At 42.5% G+C, this 26,575-nt stretch overlaps 1 protein-coding gene and 1 pseudogene across 1 annotated transcript in view; one reads left to right on the top strand and one right to left on the bottom strand.

Annotated features, from left to right (window-relative positions):
• Positions 1-26,575, bottom strand: part of Slc1a1 (solute carrier family 1 member 1) — a 79,214-nt gene that overhangs the window by 26,429 nt on the left and 26,210 nt on the right. The window contains exon 2 of the mRNA XM_021151606.3: positions 7,721-7,861. Within this exon, the coding sequence (XP_021007265.1) occupies positions 7,721-7,861 (141 nt within the window). The remainder of the gene's footprint in view (positions 1-7,720; positions 7,862-26,575) is intronic.
• Positions 23,100-25,749, top strand: LOC147000154 (elongation factor 1-alpha 1 pseudogene; annotated as a pseudogene).

Here is a 26,575-nt window from a genome sequence, read left to right on the forward strand (position 1 = left end):
CTCTCTCAGGATCCACATAGATGCTTTTACAGCAACAGCTAGCACACAGCTCAGTGAGATATTTTTGTTTCATTAACACAATTGTATTTCCCCCTCTGCAGCTCAATACAGTTGGTAGCAAAGACTTCTAAGTAGAACTCATTCTATGCTAGTGAATGTTCCAAGCTGTGGACAGAGTCTCTTACTATTGGTTGCATTTCTTGAATGACAGCCTTCCTGTCTTCACATGTGGTTAACTGAATCCTATTACTGACCACCGCAATTTCTGGCCAATTCACGAACCTTCTAGAAACCTCTGACAGTTAATGAAAAGCACCAGGATATGTTTTGTTTTGTTGTTTTTTGTTTTTGTTTCTGTGGTTTTTTTTTTTTTTTTTTTTTTTTTTACAGCTGAGCATCAGCAATGTATCTAAGGTTTCAGAGTGGATGGCAGAATCCACGTTGAAAGCCAGGCAGTGTGGCTCCCACGTCTGACTCCCCTGCTAACCCACGAGGAGCTTGCTCCAAGTGTCCATTTGCAGAGACTACTGCATGTGGAAGTCACTGATGGAACTCTCTTCCTGACTCTGCAGGCTTGTCGGGGACCTTAGTGAATTATAGGGAGTCTTGTGTGCATTTTCCCACTATACTCCTCCCTCCCCCATGCTTCTAGAACTCTAGTTGAAGACTTACTTCTTTCTATCCTGAGTAACTATTGCTTCTTTCATTCCCTTCCATATGGAATTCCCTTCTCTTCTCTCTTGATTCCTAGCCTTCCCTCAAGATTCCTTCTTATACTGCCTTATTCCCACAAAGCACTTCGATAACTTCTTTTTCATTAGGCTAGGCCTTAACTTTATATATTGTGGATGTAGCACAGGGCCTGGCCAGCTGAAAACAGAATGAGTCAGTGGTCTTCTTGGTCCATAATTTTAGAACATTGGAGAGACTCTCTGCAGTATTATACTCTCCTTTGCAGGGGTTTCTTATAGTCAAACTTACACAGCTCTGAATCCTCCTAGCACAGACGGCCTGCTTACTTGTGCTTGATACTCTGGGGCTCAGTGTCTTAGGAAGAGACTGAAGTGGGGACATTTATCTGTCACTTGCTATTCTGTCACTGTACAAGTGGCATGCCTACAGAAGGGCTATGGCTTTTAGAGGATATGCCCCTTTCCTTGTGAGAAAAGCACTATGGGACTCAAACTAATAGAATAAATCCTCTCTTCAAAGCTACATCCTTGATCTCTGAGAGGTTTAGCTCATCTTTTTAAAGCTGCCCAGGCTCATTGCCGAGTTCCCAACCAAGGGTGGGAGAGGGAGAGGGGGACATTTAAAATGCAGGGAGAGCCTAGCGGCTCTGGGTGTTATTCATGGACTTTAGTGTGTTGGTCTACACCTTTGCCTTCTCCAACACAGGGCTTCCTTTCATGTGGAGAGCCGTGCCATGAGCAATCGCCATTACAAGATGGCGCTGGCTTCCACTGTGCCCAACTAGTAAACAAGCCTTGTGCGCAGGTGCAAGAGTGAATTCACGCCAAGTCACTGCCCATTTCGGGGTGTAGTAATGAGGTGATGGGCGAGCAACAAATCAGGTGCTGACACGCCACACTGAGGGCTATATAAGCAGCACCATTTTCCGGGTTCTGGGTCTTCCCTCCTGAAGAAGCAATAAAAGCTTTTGCTGCAGAAGAATCTGGTCGTGTGTGTTCTTGCTGGCGAGAACAATAGCTCGGGACACTTTCAGTCTCTAAATCATCTTGAAATAGTGATTTCATTAAAAAGCTGAGTGGAATACACTCCTGAAGTTCCAGGGAAAGCTCACAGGTTTGCTTTCCATCTGATGTTCTCACTTAAGCTCTCAGCCACCTGGGGTTACCAGCAGAGGCGTCTAGTGAATACCAAGTTGTACAACTAAGTGGCACACGCACCTTCAAATCTTCTTGTCAGCGTGGGAACACCCAGACCTGGTTACTGGGAGGCCTCGGTTCCGTGAACAGGGATGGCTGGAATCCACCCTCTTACAAGTGTGTGTTTGTTTTCTCGTTAGGTTTCATGCACTTGAGGTTATAATACACCTTTGGAGATTAAAACTGAGCAAATCTTGTCTGAGAGATGTGCCTGGCATGATTCTTTCCACTGGATATAAGATTGTTTCTAGAATATAGCAGACCATGAGTAAATGAATATGGAAAGTCTTATAAGAATGTAGACTTTGAGTCTGGTTAGTTTTGGCGGGTGAAAAATGCCTTTTCATTTTTAAGTTTTTTTTTTTTTAAATAACAAAGCTTGTATATTAAAAAGGATGCCTTCTCCAGACAAAACAACCTGATGTATCAGGTTTACAAAGAGTCAGTGTAGCCAGTGGGGTTCCTCAGATCCTTCAGCCTGGTCTGCTGTGTTCTCTTCCATCCTTTCCACATTACAGCATTTTTCAAGACATTAGCAGTTCTTTCTTTATACAGGGTCTTATGTAGCCCAAATTAGCTTCCAAATTAAGATGTTACTATGTGGCCAAGGCTGGCCTTAAATTTCTGATCCTCCTGCCTCTCCTCCCACGTGCTGGGGTTACAGGCTTGAGTTTCTACACCTGTCGTAAGGCCATATAGGGTCATATAGGCCTTCTTCTTTTTTTTTTTTTTTTCCTGGTTAAAGAGTAATGGGAAAGGAGAGGTTTCTTCTCATGGTGTGGGCCAAACCAGAAACATTGTGCAGTCCTAATGTAGAAGTTAGAGTAATGATCACTTTATAATATGTGGCAATATTTTTGAAATTCTCTGAGGTCCAAGTCAATGTAACCTGGAGAATCTCACAACAGATTCACACCCCATCTCTCAGCCAGTGCTATTCTGGCACTGCTGTTCTTTGACAAATGAAGGGCAGGCAGCTTGTATTGATGTCTAGTGTTTGGTGATAGGTCTTGCTCAGGAAATGAACTCAGTCCTGGAATTCACACACGGTGGCCTGGGGGAGGAAAGGGAGGGAGGGGCGGGGAGAAGACTGTTTTCTTGGCTTGGCATGAACTTGGGAGTGCCTTGAGCCATTTGCTGGGGATGTTTCCTGGCTTGCCATGTATGTATACTCTTGTGTGCAGCTGGCATTTGCAGGAAAGGATCTTCTCCCTGATCTGGAGGAAGAAACAATCACAGAAGCCAACATCAATCCAATCCACACTGGGCTGAACATTCTCCAGGATCCACTGGCTGGATATCCAACAACCCAGAAGGTACTCATGTTAAGTACTTTGACGGGGCTCACAGTGACCAACCCTTCAAGGTGACAAAGGAGGCCTTCTCTAAGGTGGATGGTCTCCAGTGACACAGATTACAGGAAGAGGACACACTTCCCAGGACAGGAAGTCTGTGAGGTGATGAAGTCTTTCCTTCTTTGAATCAGGAGTTGTGTGTTAGGCTGAGGTGTGCCATGTTGGAACGCTCTCACATGGAGGCAGCAGTTTCACTATCTTGGAGGCAGGCTGGCCAAGAAGTGGGGAGCCCCATTGAGGAGCACAGACACTAAAAAGCCCTTTTTGGGAGTGGCTGGATACTGGTCCTTGGCAACACTCTGCCCTTATCCAAGCTATGGAGAACTGTTGAGCCCCGTGATTGGATGGAGGAGTGAAGGGGGAGCTTTATTAGGATCAGTGTGTGGTGGCAGCCATAGCAGCCAGCAGGGGGCACAGCTGAGCCTAATGGAGCACAGCTACAACCTGGGTGGCAGCTAGGAACATCCAGGCAGCTGTGCCTTGGAATCTCAGAGTGGGATGGAAAAAGCTGATATTTTCTTGTGCTTGTGGGGGGAGGCTCCAGCCATCAGACTTAATGTATTGAAGAGACGCAACCCAGATAAAAACTGTGAGTCGTGTGGACCTGCTCCTGAGTTTTCCCAGAGCCACAAGTTCTCCGGCAGGTTCGTTTCTCCCCCAATTTTTCTGCTGGTTTGATAGAATTTGGCTTACAAACTGAAACTTTCAAAGGGCATAAGCACACATTTTCACCATGGCAGGAAGGTACTCTTCCTTCAGGATGTTAAATCATGGTGAAACTTTCTACTTTCTCTGCCCCCCAGTCTTGAAAAATTCAGTCACTATACCATGGCTCCCTCTTCCATTCTAAGGCAAATTTGAGATAATATGTCAGTTCATCTCTACATAGTTCCATATACATTTAGAAGATAAGGGCATTTTGTGTACATACCTGTGTATCATCGTCACCTCTTGACTACAATTTAATATCAAGTCTAAATTCAAACTTCCCTATTAAGTATGCTTTCCTAACCACACATCACCAAGAAGGATGCTTGATGTCAAAAAGAAAGGAAGAAAGAAAGAAAGAAAGAAAGAAAGAAAGAAAGAAAGAAGAAAAGAAAAGCAGCTATAAAATATGCATTTTCATTCCTCGGATACTTTGATGGCAGATTACATTTTAGTTTGGTTTGGTTTGGCTGTTGTTTTTCCTGCAGGAGGCTCACTCTATTAGCCTGGGGTTTGAGTCTTAGCGATTCTTCCATGTTCCAATGGGTTCCAATATTCCCAGAGAACTGGTTTAAGCCCACTCCAAACTCCCAGCTGCCCTGACACTACCTCCTGTTTCCCTGTCCACCCCTCCCTCTGTGTGTGTGTGTGTGTGTGTGTGTGTGTGTGTGTGTGTGTGTGTGTTCCTCCACCAGGGATGGTTTAGGGTATTGCCTTAGGATGCATACAGTGCTTGTATAAGAAGGACTGGCATGCCAGGGTAAAAGTAACATTGCTCTGTCAGGGAAAAGACCTGGGGCAGGAAAGGAAGCAGGGAACAGCAGAGGCAAAGCCTAAAGCACACAGAGAAGAGCCCGTCCAAGCTCTGGTTCCTTCTTAAACAACAGAAAATACAAAGCAAGACAAAGAAACATCTCAAAAACACTACACATTCCCCTCAAAAAACCCTGAAGAGAGCACAATGGGTCGGAGTTTTATTTCTATTCTCCTGGAAAGACTGTTAATCTTTGAGTTGTGGGCAAACACAATGTAATGGAGTCAGGGCTGTAACAATGTCTTTTGTGTTGCATGATTTGTTTCATTCTTCTGTTCTGTGTCAAACTGGGAACATTCTCACAGCATTCACATATGTATCCAACAGGCCTTTAACAGTTGCAGCATGCTACTTTGTATGTGTAACATGTATTCACACTGTTATCATCATTATAAATGTCTTATACCTGAGTCTGACACAGGTCTCTATGAATATAGTCTGTCAAGAACTACCAGATGGAAATGTCAGAACATGTTCCCTGCTGCCACCCAGAGTGTCTCTAAGTTGATATGGTAAGGAGAAGAATGGGTCTGCTTCCCCCGCCTTCCTGCAAACACTCTCCCCACTGACTTGACAATTAGAAACACAAGCGTGGCATGGACTCTCAGGCCTGCTTTTGCTCCTGTCCCTCAAATCTTTGACACATCATTGTTTCACATCAAAAGATTGAATAGTGTGTTTGCTCCTGGCTGTTGGTGAAGGCAAAGTGGATAGATACAGGCCAGAGCTATGGAATACAGTTGAGACAGAGCGGGGTTACTGATGGAATCCAAGAGCTATAAATTATTTCCCTACATAATTTGCAAGGCCAACCTACACACAAAAATTTCCAGACTTCATATAACTGATGAGTTATTTACTGCCAAGAATGATACTGTCCAAACACTATTCTAGAAGTAGTATATTCATACATATATTTTACCTGTCTTCTAAACCTTGGCTTACTATATGAACTTTGGATCTGCTGTTTATTCTGGATTAGATTTTTAAGATTTATTTATTTTTTTATGTATATGAGTACACGATTACTGTCTTCAGACACACCAGAAGAGGGCTTCTTCTGATCTCATTACAGATGGTTGTGAGCCACCATGTGGTTGCTGGGAATTGAACTCAGGACCTTTGGAAGAGCAGCCAGTGCTCTTAACTGCTGAGCCATCTTTTCAGCTCCTGATTTTTTTAATTTTCCCCATAAACCAAAAGAATCAAACTATGTCATACATCGCATGGCTTATAAGCTTTTATAGATGCATGCAAAGTATTTTCTCTCTCTCTCTCTCTCTGTCTCTACACACACACAAACACACACACACACACACACACACACACAGAGAGAGAGAGAGAGAGAGAGAGAGAGAGAGAGAGAAATGTGAATATGTTTGCTGAGAGAGAAGCCCAAGGCTTTATATTGTCTAAAAGAGAACAATATTTGATAGGGAGAAAATTCTAAGTTCTATGTGCAGTGCTTACAGGGACCAGGCAGAATGTTGGTGGCTTTGGTGTCCTCAAATGCATTCATGCCAGCTAAATTGAATAGCTGTCTCTTGCTCCAGGACACGATGTGGGGAAACAGAAGCCCAGTGTTTGCAGCTTTGATTTTTTTAATGCTGGAAATATGGATATTTATAAGAACTCTGCCAAACTTTAAATGCTTTCAATAATTTGAATAAGCAAGCATTATATGAGACAAATGATAGTTCTTCAGTTCTCCCACCCCTCAGGCTATTAGGCTTAAAAGAAAATGGTAATTTTAAACATAATTAAACTCATAAATAAAAGTAATTAGATGTTCTCTATAGGTTTCTAATAAACCAAGAATACCAAGACCACTTAAGAAGAATGGTCCCGGGGGCTCTGGTCTGACTGGATTTTGGCTCTTGAGAATAGGCAAACGTGACAGCTTTTCAGAAAATGATGAAGACAGCAAATCCTGACACCCCTATCCCCACCTCTAATATCAGGACTCAACAGACTGAGCCTTTGCCATAGCAGTGTAGAAGAGGGTTCTGGAAGGAGGACATGTCAAGACTCCTAATTGGATAGTTACATAAAACCTTCCCCTTTCAAGCCCATAACACTAGTGAGAAACATCATCATGCCACATTTTACCAAGTGCCAGAATTAAATCCGTGTAAAAAAAGCCCAGAAAGCACACAGCTGCATACCAACTCCACATACTTGGCATTAAACAACAAGTTTAATATCCACATAAGAATGTTTGTTGCTGTTTGAAGGAACTCTGCAATATAATGTTTGAAGGCAAAAAAAAAAAAAAAAAAAAAAAAAAAAATCCAAATCTAACTGTACTGTGTAAGTGCAGATTTTAAAGTACTGGTCTTCTAGAGTGGGTTGCAAACCCCAGTGAAACCTTGCCCATAGCTCTTGGCAGCTGACACCGTGGCAGGTTTGCAGGGCATGTCTGTAGCTAATGTTGAGTTCTGTGGAGGAGTGGAAGTGGGTAAGGAGCCAGAAGGAGAGGCACCCTCAGGGTAGCTGCACAGAGGTTAGTGAGCAGGAGGGCAGGAGCTGGGAACCAAAGGAGCCAGCTACTGAAAAGGTGATCAAAATTGACAACCGAATTTTCCTGGAGGACACAAGCTGACATTTCCATGGCCAAATATGCATTTTCCCCCTTCTGTGCCCTAGATAGAGTTTTATTCATAATACATTTAAAAACAGCATCTTGCACACAAGGCATCACATGTCGGACAAATGTAGGTTTGGGCTGTGGTCAACAGTGCCGGAGAGACAGCGACACACTGCAGCAATGACACTTTGAGAATCCCACCACATTTCAAGTCAAGGAAATGTGCATTGCAAATGAGGGCTCTGTGCATGTGTGTGTGCACGCATGCTTATATGATGCATTCAATGCATTTTAATTTTTTCCATAATTAGTAAAGAGCAACCCTGGTCCTCACACACTCCTGAAATAATCAGAGAACACCAGGTACCTGTGATCATGCTGGATACGATCAGCGGCAAAATGACCAGCTTCAGCATCCTCATCAGAATTTCCCCAGGAAAAGCAAAGTAGAATTTATCCAGATTTGAGAGCTCGCTGTGTCCTCGAACCACGACTCCTAAGACAATTCCTAAGAAAAACGGGGAAGAGAGGGGAAATGTTTTCAGTTCTCTAGCACATAATTTAATGGACAAGTACTGCAGGATGCAAATTTCAAAGGCAAGGAAAAGCTGCTTAGACCATCCCTCTCAAACCTAGAAGTTTAGACGTACAGAATCCAAAAGGTAATGAATAGGAAGCATACATTAAAAAGTATAAGAAATAATATTCTTCACATGGAGGATTTTGTTTTCATTTCTTCCTCAGTTCGCTCTAGTATAACGACATATCATCAAAGACTACCATGGAAAAGAAAAGATTCATCATTGTCAGACCTCTTGCCCTTCTTGCCTCTGTTTTCTCACACACACACACACCCCTTTCCTTCTATACTGCTGAACAATAAGTCCAGGTGTCGCGCATGCTCAGTAAGTGCAGTTGTCACGCATGCTCAGTAAGTGCACTAACGCTCAGCCACATCCGCAGTCCTCACCCACACTCATTTTCTTTTGTACGTTCCTGTAACACTTTTCACAGGTCATCTTATACTTTACCCACAGGAGAGACTCTAAACGTATTTTATCGTTCATGTTATATTTGCATTTTTCTTATAAAATAAATTTTGGGGGCTGGAGAGATGGTTCAGTGGTTAAGAACATTTGCTGCTCTTGCAGAGGACCCAGGTTCTCTTCTCAGCACCCATGAGGAGTGCCTCTCAACTACCTGTAACTCCAATTTTGAGGGATATGACTTCATCTCATTTCTTCAGACACTGTGCATGCGCATGCGAGCACACGCGCGCGTGCACGCACGCACACACACACACACACACACACACACACACACACACACACTAAATAAACAAATCTTTTAAAAGATAAATTTTAATAATGTCAGCCGGGCATGGTGGCGCACGCCTTTAATCCTAGCACTTGGGAGGCAGAGGCAGGTGGATTTCTGAGTTCGAGGCCAGCCTGGTCTACAGAGTGAGTTCCAGGACAGCCAGGACTACACAGAGAAACCCTGTCTCGAAAAAAAAAAATTAATAAGGTCATCTCTGTTTGTGCAGTTTTTATCATTTTAATGGGAAGAAATAGCTTTTACTTTGTTTTTAGACAAGGTCTATCTGTATATCCCAGCTAGCTTCAACCCTGCCATCTTCCTGCCTTGCTGCTGAGACTATAGATGTGTATCCTCACATCTAACAAAGTCACTTTTACTCTGACAGGTGCCACGTTTTGGAGCACTGATGTTGGCTAATGCTTTTGATTATTCTAGTTACTTCTAAGAAACGACACTCTTAAATCTATCAAATCAAGAGTATATTTTAAAAGAATTATATTTTTATTTTTAATTATGTGTGCGTATCTGCTCTGCACATGGGGGGGGGGGGGGGAGGTGGCTGACGGGAGGGTTGCACACACAGTGAAGTTATCTGTAGAGGCCAGAAGAGAGCAGCAGATCTCCAAGAGCTAGAGCCAGAGTTACAGGCTGTGGTGAGCTGCCCCATGTGGGTGCTGAGAATTGAACTCGGGTCCTCCGGAAAAGCAATAAATGCACTTATCTTCTGGGCCACCTCCCTAGCCTTAAGAGTTCATTTATGAAGCTTCTGACCCTGATTTCCTTATATTCTGAGCTGTGTAAATATGTAAACACAAGGACATGGGCATTATTAAGAAATCAGGTCCCCCAGGTTAAATGTAGACAGCGTCTCATGAAATTGCTCTACTTTGGGTGCCAATCATAAGCCCAGGTAGTGGCCTGAGTCGCCAGCTGAACTTCTCTAAGTCAGGGCTCCTATGCTCCTCTCTTTGGGTTCAATTAGTTTGCTGAAACAGATTGCAAAACTGAAGCAAACATTAAGGGTATTCTAGAGCACCGGGATGAATAGCCAGGGACTTGATATCACAGTCCCGTGAATGAGAGAAGGGTACAGAACTTCCTGGCCCTGTGGCATACTGCTTTCCAAAAACCCAATTTGTTCACTTCTCTGGAAGTGTTGGAACCTAAGCCTTTTGTTTTTAAGCTTCATTATACAGACATGATTGACTACATTATTGACTATTGGTTGATCAATCCGTTCCCCTCCCTAGGAATGAATGCCTTGAATTACAAGGTTTGTTGGTTCCCCTGGCAACTAAATGCATCCTCTGGCTAGGAAGGCCTCTCATTAATCTCATTAATCCAAGGATTTTATGTGTGTCCAGCAGCCCTGGATCCCCTACCTTGTGTGCTAAAGTTTCCGTGACCTACATGAATCTCAGTCTCAAAATATTGCATGGAAAACTCCAGAAATAAATCATAGGTTAGTTATAAATAACTGAAATGAAGAAAAGAAACAAGCAATGTCATAGATTCTTTGAAATCTTGCCTAAAGCTGTCTGTGTGAAAATCATCCACTCTTTGGAGGTCTAATTTAACAACGACTTTGATTGCTAAGACTCATAAAATATTAAGATTTTCATATTATCTTGTTCCAAATACTTCAGATAACATCTACCTGCTCTTCTTTCTCTTCCCTCAACACACACGTACCGAGTTTAAAATCAAGAGACAAATGAGCGGGGTGACTCTCATTTCTTTCATCCTGTGTCAGCTTGACAAGTGACATGTCAGTTGGAGGGGAAAAAAGACTAAATCACAGGAGATTCAAGGAGGATATCACTGAATGTGTAAATTCAGGAACTCAAATGGCCCAGTTAAGCCGGGCGTGGTGGCGCACGCCTTTAATCCCAGCACTCGGGAGGCAGAGGCAGGCGGATTTCTGAGTTCGAGGCCAACCTGGTCTACAAAGTGAGTGCCAGGACAGCCAGGGCTACACAGAGAAACCCTGTCTCAAAAAACCCAAAAAAAAAAAAAAAAATGGCCCAGTTAGTCACCATAGGGCAATGAAAAGGGAATTATAAGAACAAGCTGCATTCAGATGCAATCGTCCAGTCTTCACCCACATGGATGAACCCCAGAAGATGTGTTTTGAAGATCCATAACCTTAGCTAAACTCTATTCTTCTGCATCTGCTGCCTTGGTACATATTAGTATGCACATATTTTCCAAATTCTAGCTAAAGTTGCTGGCAGCTAATGGCTGGGCAGGGAGACAGGGGCCAGACTTTAGGATTCACAGACAAGGGGACCGAGGAAGGAACAAGCCGAAAAAGGAAAAGACCCAGGCTTGAGAGGCTACCGAAGACAGAATGCCGCCGGGCGGTGGTGGCGCAAGCCTTTAATCCCAGCACTCAGGAGGCAGAGGCAGGCGGATTTCTGAGTTCGAGGCCGGCCTGGTCTACAAAGTGAGTTCCAGGACGGCCAGGGCTACCCAGAGAAACCCTGTCTCGAAAAACAAACAACAACAAAAAAAAACAAACAAAACAAAACAAAACAAAAAAAGACAGAATACCAATCATGTAAGAGCTACGAAAGAGCAGCCCCAAGGTCTCCCACCCCTGATTGGGTCTGGGTAACAAAAATAAAATAGACCAGGCTATACAGCCAGGGCTATACAGAGAAGAAACCCTGTCTCGAAACCCCCCCCCCCCCAAAAAAATAATAAAAAAAACAAAAATAAAATAGAGATTTTAGTAAGTAGTGACGCAGGAGTATCGGAGGAGAGGTGTTAACAACATAGAGGTTTGGGAGTGGCCCAGTCATTAAGCTGATTAGGACATATTAAATATAAGGCTGTGTGTGTGTGTGTCTTCCATTCAAGAACTCAGAACATTGGGGCAGGTAGCAAGGAACATGCACTACAGCCTGATGATTTGGGAGGTCTTAATCGATTTGGGAGGTCTTAATCATTTATTGCTACATAAAACAGAAGAGAACTGTATTCTAAGTCCAATGTAATTCATATGTTAAAAATTCGTGTTAGAGACTCATGAATAGTTAAGATATCAAATATTAAAAATATTTTAAATAAATTTAAAAGGCATGGCATCCTCATTTCTGGCTTGGTATGAATTGCCTGTGTTCACTTGTTTTGTAGAAACCATCAATCAAGTTGCTTTGGGTAAATTTTGGGCTTTTAATGGAAAAGGAATCTTGGTATATAAAAACAATCCTTCCCAAACAACTGCAAGGCAACCCCTAAGCGGCTCCAGAGGTAGATTGGAAAGAAAACTGAGAGAAGTTGAACAAGCTCAAATTCTAGCTCCACCACCTGTGAACTTTAACTTCCTGAATTTAGTGGCTTCCTTAGGCTGGAGCAACAGTTAGATTAGCGGACTGCAAAGAGCTCTTCTACTACCCAGGAGGCCGGGGTCTCACCTGAGCCTGATTTCCTTGCTTTAAAGTAAGATCATAGAATGCCAGCTCTAAGAAACCTTCCCATGCGGTCTCCAGCTCTTATGCTAACACACACACACACACACACACACACACAGCCCACAAAGAATAGACACAGGGAGAAAGGCCTCAGCTAAGGATTCTTAAATGTGAAGACTCAAGTTTGAAGGAGAAGATACGCTTCATGGTCCATTATCTGGACTAATGATAGATCAGAAAATAAGAGGGGTGGTGGTGGTGGTAAGGGTTTGCAGCAGCAACAGCTCAGCCTATTGTTCTTCCTCTTCCAATTCCAGGGACTTCTACTTTCCACAGTTACAAAACTAACCTGGGATAGAAGCTGAATAGAAGCTGCATTGCACTGGGCTCAGACTTAGAAACAAAACAGCATTCCTTTGGAAGGATTTGACGGAAAGAGACCCTAAACACAGGCGTGCACATACCTATAATAGTTCACTAGTACATAAATTAATTTGAGCTAGAAATAAACATTACTGACAAAGGAAAATAATTACCACAGAATACTTACTGAGCCATATCATCACACTGAGCATTAATATAATGTGTATGTTTGTCCTTCCAGAGCTATTCTGAGAGGAACATTAGTGACAAGCATAGAAGGAGCTTTCATTATTGCAAGCTAACGAACACACAATATATGCAATAACACAAAGTATCCAGGGCCAGTTTTCTGTTTTGTCTTATATCACAGTGTGTCTGCATCTTTTCCTTATCTTTTCTTGCTCCTCAAGATCTGAGTGGCCACATGATTGCAAGCTCCTCACAGGAATTCTGGCTTAGAAACCAGATGTAAAGGTTTATAAAACTTTTATTTTGTTTTCAAGCCCTTAAGAACAAAACTATTGTGCCATCAATATTAATAAAGACACACTAGAAATAACGCAAGTCCAAAAATTCACACTCAAACTTCCCAACTCAAATATACAACAGGTAAGATTGTTCTCATTTTCCTATCCACCACTGTGGCTACCCACACACTCTTGTCTGTCACTACATCGAACACCTCAATTAAATTCTTTCTGACATGTCATCTCCTGTCATTTTTTTTCTGGCTCTATCATTAAAGGATATTTTCGGGCTATGATCGGGTGTGTATGGATATTTGTGTGTAGGGTGCATGTGGGCAGGTGCACATGTGTGTGAGGGTGCACATGTATATGCACGTGCATGTGAAGGCCAGAAGTCAGCCACCTGAGTCAATTCTCTGCACTGTCTAGCACCAGATTAACTCAGTCTGATTCCAGAAGAAGGATGATTTTGTTAATGATCTAATAGGTTTCTCTGCAGCAGAGGCTTGAACTCTGTAAACTTGTAGAGTCAGAAGTGGTCTCCTTCTGACACCACTGAGGGTTAAATAGTATCTCAATGTCTTCCTGACAAGGAAGACGATTCTGAACCGCAAGTCACAATTGATCCTGTGTCCCTGCCATAGCAAGTGGCTTAAGCTTTGCTTTCATTGCTTTGAAACTTAGTGGTCCATGCAGACCACAGACTAAATCCGTGACAATAAATCTTCACTGTCATCTTGACTAAATTTAAAATTATATACAAGACATGCCTTTCAGTTTGTCTGTGACGGTTTCTCCAGAAAGGTTCACTAGGATGCCGGGTCTGAGGTCCCATATTGAACAAATGGGGCAGGAGAAGGAGGAGGGAAGTAAGCTCAGCTCCACATTTCCCCTCTCTGCTTCCTCACTATGAATACAATGAGACCAAACACCTCACACCTCTACTTGGGCTGCAAGCCCTTCAACCACCAAGACCTCTGCTCCACTGGGGACTGTATCTTCAAACCGTGAGTTAAAGCAAACCCTTTCTCCCTTGAGTTCTTTCGTCAGGCATTTTGACATTATGAGAAAGTCAACTTACACAAGAGTTTTGATAATTCAGTTATCCAGACTTCTGATTATTTACAATATCCCATTGCCTGCCATACCAAATATTACAATTTTTCATCCTATGCAATTAAAAAGCAAGGGAAGTGGACCCTCTTCTTTGCAATGCCCACTTTCCTTTTTTCTCCCCTCCCCAAATTTCCTTGTACCAGCCCAAATAAAAATGCTGTGAATAAGAATTCCTGGAAAGAAACTGTCTACAAATACAGATGGATTAACACTTCAGTGATGTGGAGAAATGGTGTTAGTCCCAAAGATGCAAGGAGAAAGACCACTGACCAAATCATTATGGTCAAATATATTAAAGCAAGCAATTAATTAAAGCAAGTTTTTAAAACTTCATGTGCATGGGTTGTCTCTCCCTAAAAGCAGGGTTCAAGAGATCAGAATTGGATGTGAGGAAGACAAGGTTTTTATAGCTCTGGGGTAGGGAATTCCTAATGGGGGATTTGGCTGGCAAAAGAGGTGGGGTTACAGGAGCAGAACATGAGCACAGCAAGTTAGTCATAAAGACATTCTGAATCAAAGACAGAATTGCAAGGTGGTCATAGCGAGGTGGTCATAGCAACAGGCAGCCATAACAACATTTGGAAACAAAGACAGGATTGCAAGGTGGTCATTTTAATAATCTTTTGAAACAAAGACATGGTTGCAAGATAGTTTTTTTTTTTTTTTTGGAGTGGGGAAAAGTCCATTTATTATCATTATTTCTGTATTATGTCTGTTTCCTCTTTTTATTGTTGTACTTCTTGATCTCTATCTTTTTCTTTCTTTGATCTCTTAATCTATTGGTTCTCCTATTTTTCTTTTTTTTTTTCCTGTGAGATTTTTTTAAATTAGGTATTTTCCTCATTTACATTTCCAATGCTATCCCAAAAGTTCCCCATGCCCTTCCCCCAACCCCCCTAACCACCCACTCCCACTTTTTGGCCCTGGCGTTCCCCTGTACTGGGGCATATAAAGTTTGCAAGTCCAATGGGCCTCTCTTTCAAGTGATGGCCGACTGACTAGGTCATCTTTTGATACATATGCAGCTAGAGTCAAGAGCTCCGGGGTACTGGTTAGTTCATGTTGTTCCACCTATAGGGTTGGCAAGATAGTTTTAATAACCTTTTGAAACGAAGACATAGATGCCATTTCTGGAAGAGGCAGTACAGAACCATTTGTGCTTAAAGTTAGAGGTGGGGCATAGTCCAATCCTTTAATCATAAACAGGAATAAACCTAGTTTGTTTTTACTATAAAACTGCTTTTTAAGCCTAAGATGGAAGCAGACGAATTCATCTATTGGACTGTCGCAGGTCAAAATATTTTGATTTATTAGCATTTGGCTGTGTCTCCTGACACCCCTCCTCAAAAGCCTAAGTCTTCACTTTATGCAGTGACCTAGGCAATCCTTAGGCAAGTTTAGGAATTTTATGAGAGCCTGATGAGAAGCCCACCAAGGCAAGACAAGAAACACTTGTTCCCCCCTAGACCTCAAGAGGTGGAGGAAACATCACATAACTCGGAAACCCAACAACCCCACCCCATTCCGGGGTCAGAGGAACGTTCCTGGCTAGCCCCGGGAAGACACAGGAGGGATTGGTCACCAGGCTCACACAGGAGGGACCCAGGGTCTTCAGAACCTTCATTATTTCTATGACCTTGCAGAATAATTCCAGAGAACCAGTGGGAGAGGGAGGTCTCAGGGTGAATGCTGAGAAAGCTGACCCCCAAAGTATGGCATAAGCCTGACCAAAGGCACACATCTCCTGGCAAGCTTAGACGACTTTTCAGAAACAGTGTAAAAGGGTATGGAGATAGGAGGAAATGTGCAGCGGGAAGGGGTTGGGGGGAGGGATGGGCAGAGGACTGTTTCCATAAGAGAGGTGTTGGGCATACTGAGAACTGCCAAAAAGCCCTTTCCCCACATTCCAGAACCAGGTGCTCCCTCATGCCCCACCCCCACCTCACCTTCAATGACAGCATCAATGGCCTGGCAACACCATTACCACTATTGCCATATGTGCAAGCTAACCATCACGACTAAGCCTATCACTCCATCCTTGCTCAGAGGCAGACATTTTTCATCCCCCTCTCCCCAATAAATCTCTTGGATGATATCTGTTGTGTGGCATGATTTTTGTGGTATTCCCTGACCACCCAACCCCCGTCGCCATATCTCTTTAGATATCACAAGACCCTTTCAGGAGGAGACTAACTATTCCCCAGTGCCCCAGCTGGCTGTGTATGCTAGTCCTTGACTTCCAACTTGCAAACATTTAGGGGTAAGAAATAGGAAAGGATAACCTGGTTTTCCTGTTCCCTCTAACGGGGAACATTTACTGCCTCCAAATTGGTCTAACCTGTGAGTTTAACAAAGCACTGGGCAATGAAAGTTTTAAAAATCACGAATAGTCTGTTTGGTTTAAATGTAAAATTATCTGAAAAAAACTTATAAAAATGATAGTTTATAATATCAAGTTTTAGAAAATACTACTACCAATAAGTTAAAATGAGGTACTAAAATAAGAATTAATTTAAAATTAAAACTAATAATTATATCAAAACTAATAATTCTACAATCTTCCTTTGCCATCCCTTCATTAACTCCCACCTTGCAAGCTCACCTTAACTATTCTTTATTATTCCTCTGTCTTGAAGCCAGAAATCAGGTGAGGCTGTGTTCCTCCAGCATTCCTAAGGATTTGTGCTGAAATCCCTCTTCCAGCTTTGTTAGTGAGTTTTCCTGTTTGCCATTGCCTGTGCCACCAACAGAGTGGACACTTGTACCTGTCACGACTCTGCTCACTGTTTTTCTCAGGAACCTGAAAATCACCCGTAAACCTGACGATCACCCACATAAACGCGATCACCCACAAACCTGTGCCTGTTCTTTACCTTCTAGAAAGCAGCCTGAGGCACAGCAGAAAACTACATTCCACTCAGCTATAGAGGTGGAGGGGAGAGAGGGAGAGGGGGAGGGGGAGAGGGAGGGGGAGAGGGAGAGGGAGAGAGAGAGAGAGAGAGAGAGAGAGAGAGAGAGAGAGAGAGAGAGAGAGAGATCATCTTTTGGTCTTTTGTGTTATTAAGCCTTTCTTACTTTCTTACTTTCTTACTTAACACCTTAAAGAAACTGAGATATATAAATCTGCTACATTTTTTTCTAAAATGGGTGCACCTAGATTTTGTGTAATTGTGTCCTCTGTGTCTATGATAATTGTTTTCATGCATTGCTTATGCCAAACTATTTAAAAAAAAACTGAGAACACTTCAGTTCTCCTTCTTAAAAAGTTAATTTTTGTTTTATGCTAAAATTGTTATGTGCTAAAATCATTTTTTTTTTGGCTTGCCCAATTAAAATTCACATGCGGATTTACAAATCTAAGTCTTGTAAAGGTCTAATGCTATATATCAGGTGCTATATATCAGGTGCTCTACCAGCCTGCCCTCCAGGGACTTGGCATAGGCCATCCCCCACCAGCTGTGGTTGTTATGAGTGGCAAGTTGGGCATTTTTTCCTATTGCACACATGCATCATTTAAAAGTCCCTCCCTCATGATCCTCTTTCTCTTATTCTCTCTCTCTCTCTCTCTCTCTCTCTCTCTCTCTCTCTCTCTCTCTCTCTCGTCTGTACTCTGAGATGGCCTTTCACCCCCCCCCCCCAATGAAACCTCTTATATGAGATCAATTGCATGGTCTGATTTCTTAGCAACACATGAAGATCTTCTCTGATTAATCCTAACATACTCTAAACACCCTAAGACCTATTCAAATGCCCTTGGGTATATTAAATGTTTCATAAAAACATAAAATACTAATTATTTATGAAACAACATTCATTAGTCATAAGATTTAATTAAGCTATAAAATGAAAAGTTACATACACAGATTTTAATATTTAAATACATTTTAAATATTGTGCATATTATAATTTGTAACAGAATGGCTAACATAAAAATCATATCTTTTTTAAAAGATTATAACAGAAAACAAGTATAATGTTTTATTTATCAAAGCTGGACTTTTTATAAATTAATGGGTATATGTTACTAGAGATCTTTTGCTAAAGGCCTTTTCAAGCAGATTATAGGAAATATAATCCCAGTAAACAATAACATTTAAAATACTGGTTTATTAACGCTATCTTATTCATGATTACACACATGTAATTATGGTTGTGTTGTCTTACATAATGTATTTAATACCAAATTTGATTATAAATAAATGTTTATGTAAACTAGAGTTGTTAATTTGACACAGCTTTTGACATTTGGCTCTGTGTCCAAATCCTGGCCTCATCACCTTATGAGTTACGTTACATCCCGCTGCCTGCACCTCATCTGCAACAATGGGCATAATAGACTGTCAACTTTAGAAAGTCATTAGTAGCATTAAAAACAAGGCCATATGCAGTGACTGGAAAGTAGTGTAACGATTCAAATGTGCCCGGCTCGAGTACGAAGCAGAGCTGACTGATACCAGCTTTTGTGGGCTATGCATGGCCCTGAGATGTTTCTCTCATGAGACTTTCAAACAAAGTTATGGCTCTGACAGGTGTCATGGTCACCAACCTCATGTACACCAAAACTAGGGTTGAGCGAAGTTAATGCAAGGTATTTTCCGCGTATCTAAATTTACTAAGTCCTTCCCTTCATCCATTCCAATTAACTGAACTGAGAAACATTTACTTTGGGCCCTAAAGTTTTTTTGTTTTTTTGTTTTTTTAAATCCAGAGTTAAAATTAGGGCAAAAATAAGAATTTCAGGGTCAGAAGAAGAATCCCATGATGTGTGGTTTTGTTTTGGTTTTGTTTTGGTTTCGGTTTTGTTTTTCGGTGTCTTCTGAAATATTTTTCTTTGTGGTTCAATGACCTAACTAAATCCTGTCACTATTTACTCCGCACAGCGATCTGTCTCAGGCCCAGGCATGAGTGTAAAGACAAACTTGGCTGATACACACCCCTTCCTTCAGTGAGCTCCAGTCCGTGAGGACCAATCACAGACGTAGACCAGCAGAGTGGGTTCTTAAGGAACTACGCACAATCCTGGGAGGACTTCATATCAGTGCCGAGACTGCCTTTACTCACCCAGCAATTGAGAGAGCCTACAGTCAGAAGTAAGAGCTCACCAAGGCTATGCTAGTCCAAACCAGGGACGCTATGGCGAATGAAGAGGGCTGATTCAGAAGGCATTGATTGGACCGTGTGCAGCACACAGAAGGAAGGAAATCAGAGCAAATATATATGCACAGGCATGAAGACTTAAGTTCAGATCCTAGCACCGCAGAAAAAGCTGGGTGTGGCCACGTGAGAGGCCTTGTTTCAAGGGAATAAGGTGGAAAGTGATAAAGCAAGAAGACACCTGATGTCCTACTCAGCCTCTGTTTGGGTTCTCTCTCTCTCTCTCTCTCTCTCTCTCTCTCTCTCTCTCACACACACACACACACACATACACACATCACAAAATGTCTACTGCTCAAACTTTGATGTGCATATACCACCCGGGGATCTTGTCAAAAGGCAGATGCAAATCTGATAGGATCAAGGCAGGAGTAGCAAGAGATATAGAGGAGAGTGGCAGAGTCACCTAGCAGGAACACACATAGGAACATCCTTGTCACTACGGGCCTACACTGGCAGACCAGAAGGATCCGGCTGCAGGCTTCAGGCAAAAGGACAGTGAATATGGCACAGTCAACATGTCAACAAGTTGGCTAGTCCCTCTGTAAAGGTCCTGAATAAGGGAGTATCTTTGCCCACTCTTCCCCCACCCTCACCTTCCTTCATGATCTGCAGTCTGTCCTTCCCTGTTGGGCCTCTGTGTGGGGCTCCAGACCTCTCTCTGTGACACAGTGTTGACATGACAGTGGAACACAGATGAAGGAAAGGTTGACTACAGTTAGCCACCACAGTGCTTCTGCTCACCCCTCCCACAGTCAAGTTCATCTGGACAAGAACTGTCCTGTACACATTCTTCCTAGCAATTCTGAAGTGGAAACAATGTCTCCCTCCTACCCTTGCCTAAAAGAATGATACACTATGTGCATCCCACTTGACTTCCAGCAACCATCTTGAGTTGTAACCACCGTGAAGTGGACATTTCTGGTTTCTTGGAGACTCAGTTGTGTTAGGTGTTGTTTTTCTGGAAACTGTCTTATGAGAGGATGTTTTTGCTGAAGCAGACAAGTGGGAGGATGTTTTTGCTGAAAGCAAAAAAAAAAAAAAAAAAAAAAAAAGGTGTTTTTCTGGAAGCAGCCTGGGAAAAGGGCGTGTGATGTTTTGTTAGAACTAACACTTGATGAACACATGGTGTTTGGAAAGGGTATAAGTATAACCCAAAGAACAGTGGATGATGCTGGATGGTATTGGTATGCCTTGCCATTCTTTGCTGGTCATAGTTTGTCGTAACTTCATAGAGAGAAACGCACCAAAGAACTGGTGGTGTTCCAGTGGCTTCTTGCTGCTTCCACACTTCCACAAATCCAGTGATTGGCAGAGCCTTGAGGTTCCCTTTGTATCAACCTGTTGGTTCGTGAATAGTGTTTGCAAGTGGATCAAACTGCCTCTGCTGATCCGTGTGAGCCGAACTGCTGATATCCTGACAACGCAGATTGGAGTTGCTCCAAAGAACTATTTCTCAACGGGTCCACATCCTCCTTGGCCCTATTAACCTTTCCTTCCGACTGCCTCTGATGGGTGGTGGGCTAGATGGGAGGTTAAAGCATTTCAGAACCTACTTATTTAAAACGTAGGCTTTGAAAAATCTAAGCCTATGCCACCATGATGTCCCTGAGTCATTCTGGTTATTTTTCTTTCAGAGTTCTCCACCACACTGCAAATAACAAAGCCATTAGTGTGGTATGTGGAGTTCTACACCAGACTCTGGAGCTACAGTACCAGGAATGTATCTGACTTCACCGGCAGTAGTTTAAAACAATTCACGGGCAGTCAACTTGGATGAAGCCGCTCTACAACTCAAGTCACAGAGATCTCCTCCTGCTGCGCCCAGGACTAAGTTTCTGTCAGTGAGTCTCCAGCAAATTGCACTGTGAAATCCTAGGTCTACCAGTCTTTTCGTTTGCTCTCACTGCACCTGTGGCTGGATCTCAGACTAGGGCCGGGTTTTGCCAGACTTGGAACCCACAAGCTTCTGCCATGGCGTGTGTGTTCAGCATACATACCGCCTTTCACCTTGGGAGAGGGCCTTCCTCCAGGCAGTGGTGGGAAGGGTCGGTGCAAGACTTCCACAGTGAAGCCGTCTACAAATGCAGACCTTCACCCTTGCCCCAATTCCTATGTTCGAGCATGAATTCTGTTGGTCTTCCAAAAATTAACAGGTAAAGACACAGTAAGACTTGTCTTTACATGGTGGCAAAATAACATTCTGAAAAGTTTTACAATTTTAACTGATTCAACAAATGCAAGTTATGTACCTGATAACGATCTAGCAGTGGAGGAAAAAAAAAAAAAGCCAAACTCCTAAGTTTTGGTTTTTTTTTAAACTTTTAAGTCAAAAATAAAAAGTCAACGTCATTTCTTTGGGGCCTGCAGCAGCTGCTCCAGTCAGCAGCTAGTAGCCTACAGGGCTCCAGGGTATTCACGAGTTTATTAGCATTTAGCTCCTCAGTCCTAATTTTTTTTCTCACTAGACAGGAAAGTCAGTGATAAAATTTGAATTGGCAATGGACTACTAGGACCACCTGGTAGATGGCTGTGTGAATGTGCAGCTTGCAAATACCAAAGGATAGATACATAGATGGGGCACTGTCTTGACATCTGAGTAGAGTTTTAATAAAGTGTGATGATGGTTTTTGTCAGAAGCATGGCAGAAGACAAGGAAATGAGAGAATAGCGCCACATGTCAGGGGGTTAAATATATGGAGGTGGTGGCACACACCTTTAATCCCAGCACTTGGGAGGTAGGGACAGGTGGATCTCTAAATTCAAGGTCAGCCTAATCCACCATTCAAGTTCCAGGAAAGCCAGGGCTATACAGAGAAACACACACAAACACACACGTGTACACAAATAAAGATTTGTTTGTTTTTTTTTTTTAAAGATAACCCACTTTAAAATAGGAAAAAATTTTGAATTGGTATTTCCCCATATAACATATATAATGACCCATAGGTACATGAAAAGAAATGATTAATTATGAGTAAATCGAAATCACAAGATACTGTTTCATGCTTATTAGGTTGGTCATAGTAAAACAACAACAAACCCAAAATTAGTAAATGTGTAAGGACATGGGAAAATACTGTGGGTAGGAAAGCAGAGCGGTGCAGATACCGTACCGTGGAACACTGGCACTTCTTCCAAAAATCAACATAGTTACCTTCTAACCCGACAGGTCCATGCCTAGGTGTATTAGATGTAGACCCCAGAAAACAAAAGACCCATCCACACAGAATCCCACAGCAAATGTTCATAGCAATAGTAGAAATAATAGCTGGGAAGGCAAAGCAATTTAAATGCCCATCAGCTTCTAAACAAAGTAAGGCCTAGCTCCACAGGGGAGTGCTACACAGAATAAGAAGCTATAAAGCTCTGACTGTCACGCACTCCAGCCTGGCTGAATCCTGAAAGCCTTATATAAAGAAAGAAGGCAAACACACAATACTATCACTATGTGACTTTATCTATGTAAAATGCCCGGAATAGACAAACCACAGAGACAGACAGCACAATGCTCATTGCCATGAGGGCTGGCACTGACAGCAGACACAGGTTTTCTTTTGAGCATGACTGGAAATAAGAAATTATATAATGGTGGTGGCGGTACTAAATAAACTATATCCATAAAAAATCTGTTTATACATAAGTGTTAAATTATGTGAATTACATTCAATTAAAAGGACACACACACACACACACAGATAAATGAAGTAAATTGATTAAAATGAGAAAAAGCAAAGCAGATACTAACACTGAGTGCGATCCATTTACATTTTGATTGCCTAACAATCCGATGGCTTTTCCTGGGGTGGGAAGACCGGCAGAAACATAAGGAAGCATGTTTATTCTTCTCATCATCATATTAACAGCACGATGATTGCCAAAGCTGTGGCATTTTGTTCCACTTGGTAGGATGTATGAGAGCTTATCAGATCTGAAAGTCTCACCATCTGGAAATAATAGTTTGAAACCCCAACTGAAGCCAGACGTGTTTATTAACAACTTAAAGGAGACTCATCCGTTTAAGAAAAGTCGTGATTACAGATTGTGGTTCATAACCAGGGTAGTGCTAAAGACTCATTTTCATTTACAGAGAATAAAAGCCATTCAAACCAGCCAATAGACATCCATGATTATTGTAAGAAAAATATTAACTGCAAAGCACTGGATAGAAAGAACAATGAAAACAAATGACCTAAAAAAATTCATAGTCATTAATGAAAGCATGACCTATGTGCCTGTTTCTTGCAACCATTTCTGCCAACCTCAGCTAAACACAGGTTCTGAGAGGAGGTGTCTGGGAGCACTGAAAACAAACGGCTTGAATTCAAATCATGGGTCCAAGATGGTGGCCTATGTTCTACTGAGATGGCTTTCCAGACTGCTCTCGTTTATGTGTTCTGCTCTGCTCTAGACAGCTTTTTCTTGCTATTCTAAAAATTCTCTGGTTGAGACAGCTAGCTTTTCTGCTCTCTCTGCTAGTAAAAATTCTAAAAGCTCTCTGGATAGCTCATGGGTTTTCTGACCAGTTCCAGGACAGCCAGGGTTACACAGAGAAAGCCTGTCTCGAAAAAAACAAAAAACAAAAAAACCAACCAAAACAAAACAAAACAAAACAAAACAAAAAAATCTTGGATCTTCCGACCAAGTCAAAAAAATCCTGTTAGAAAAATCCTAGCCGGGTGTGGTGGCGCACACCTTTAATCCCAGCAGAGGCAGAGGCAGGCAGATTTCTGAGTTCGAGGCCAGCCTGGTCTACAGAGTGAGTTCCAGGACAGCCAGGACTACACAGAGAAACCCTGTCTTGAAAAACAAACAAACAAACAACAACAACAACAAAGAAAGATTCTAAAAGCAACTCTTTTATGATTGGCCAATTAAAATCAGAAAGCCTTCCCCCCACCCAAAAGACAAAACCAAAAACTCTATAAAAGAGCTATGTTTGCTCTTCAGTCTGCCTTCTTGGGATAGTCGCTAGAAAACATTCTAAAGAGCTACGTCAGCTCTCTAAGTAACTCTTGGAATTTCTGACTAGAAATCCTGTTAGAAAAAAAATCTAAAAGAACTGTTCGCTCTCCATGGATTTTCCAACTAAAATCGGAAACCCTGTTAGAGAGAATTATAGAAGAGCTGTGTTCGCTCTCCAGAGTTCTCTAGACAGCCCCGCTCAGCCCCTCTAAAGAAGAACCGCTATAACTTTCTGCTAGTGCATCTCATGCAAACCAAAAGCCCAGGTTTTTATTTACATATCAATTCAGTGATTTATTCCAGGTTCCCTCTTGACCATCCCAAGAATCAACATTCTGTGACCTTAGACCCTTGACTCTTAGTAAGAGACCACAAGCTTCCCCCCCCCCCGCCCCCCAAACGGGTTTGCCGTCAGAACACAGGTGTTGTGAAAGCCACCGCTAATTCAAAGCAAAAATGGGAAAGGAACATCAACGTCGTCGTAATCGGACTCGTAGATTCCCGCAAGTCCACCACAACCGGCCACCTGATCTACAAATGTGGTGGAATCGACAAGCGAACCATCGAAAAGTTTGAGAAGGAGGCTGCTGAGATGGGAAAGGGCTCCTTCAAGTACGCCTGGGTCTTGGACAAACTGAAAGCTGAGCGTGAGTGTGGTATCACTACTGACATCTCCCTGTGGATATTCGAGACCAGCAAATATTATGTGACCATCATTGATGCCCCAGGACACAGAGACTTCATCAAAAACATGATTACAGGAACATCCCGGGCTGACTGTGCTGTCCTGATTGTTGCTGCTGGTGTTGGTGAATTTAAAGCTGGTATCTCCAAGAACGGGCAGACCCCTGAGCATGTTCTTCTGGCTTACACCCTGGATGTGAAACAGCTGACTGTGGGTGTCAATGTAATGGATTCCACCGAGCCACCAACTCGTCCAACTGACAAGCCTCTGCGACTGCCCCTCCAGGATGTCTATAAAATTGGGGGCATTGGCACTGTCCCCGTGGGCCGAGTGTTCTCAAACCTGGCATGGTGGTTACCTTTGCTCCAGTCAATGTAACAACTGAAGTCAAGTCTGTTGAAATGCGCCATGAAGCTTTGAGTGAAGCTCTTCCTGGGGACAATGTGGGCTTCAATGTAAAGAACGTGTCGGTCAAAGATGTTAGACAAGGCAATGTTGCTGGTGACAGCAAAAACGACCCACCAATGGAAGCAGCTGGCTTCACTGCTCAGGTGATTATCCTGAACCATCCAGGCCAAATCAGTGCTGGCTATGCTCCTGTTCTGGATTGTCACACAGCCCACCTAGCATGCAAGTTTGCTGAGCTTAAAGAAAAGATCGATCGTCATTCTGGTAAGAAGCTAGAAGATGGCCCCAAATTCCTAAAGTCTGGTGATGCTGCCATTGTTGATATGGTTCCTGGCAAGCCCATGTGTGTTGAGAGCTTCTCTGACTATCCTCCACTTGGTCGTTTTGCTGTTCGTGACATGAGGCAGACAGTTGCTGTGGGTGTCATCAAAGCTGTGGCAAGAAGGCTGCTGGAGATGGCAAAGTCACCAAGTTGGCCCAGAAAGCTCAGAAAGCTAAATGAATATTACCTCTAACACCTGCCACCCCAGTCTTAATCAGTGGTGGAAGAATGGTCTCAGAACTGTCTGTCTCAATTGGCCATTTACGTTTAATAGTAAAAGACTGGTTAATGATAACAATGCATCATAAACCCTTCAGAAGGAAAGAATGTTATGTGGACCTGTGTGTGTGTGTGTGTGTGTGTGTGGCAGTTTTAAGTTATTAGTTTTCAAAATCAGTACTTTTTAATGGAAACAACTTGACCAAAAATCTGTCACAGAATTTTGAGACCATTAAAATAAGTTTAATGAGAAGAAAGAAAGGAAGAAAGATAGAAAGAAGAAAGAAAGATAGAAAGAAGAAAGAAAGAAAGAAAGAAAGAAAGAAAGAAAGAAAGAAAGAAAGAAAGAAAGAAAGAAAGAAAGAAAGAAAGAAAGAAAGAAAGACAGCAAGCACAAGCACAGACAATAAGAGAGCTGGGTGGGACCCTGCCCTGGAATTCCCATTCGGTCCAGGCACTGACCTAAATTCCTCTGTCCTGGCTCATGGTATAGCTACCTCTGTTCTGTGACACTCCTTATACAATTCATATTGCATCCTTAAGTTTTTGCATAGTTGTGAGGGACCCTAAGGGGTTTTCCATTCCCACTCCCTCCTTACAGCTTCCCCCTCCTTGGTCAAGGCTAGGCCAAGTTCCATTCTCTACCCACAGGAACATTCTTGAGTAAAAAAAAGTCTCAGAATGTACTGACTGATAGTCACCTGACCCTCTGGAAAGTCCCAGGTAGAGTTCAAATGCATGCCATGCTTGGTAGCCAATAGATTTAAAGGTCAATATATTTAGCCAA

This window comes from Mus caroli, unplaced genomic scaffold (genome assembly GCF_978045245.1).
Source record: "Mus caroli unplaced genomic scaffold, Mus_caroli_1 scaffold_20, whole genome shotgun sequence".
NCBI classification, from domain to species: domain Eukaryota; kingdom Metazoa; phylum Chordata; class Mammalia; order Rodentia; family Muridae; genus Mus; species Mus caroli.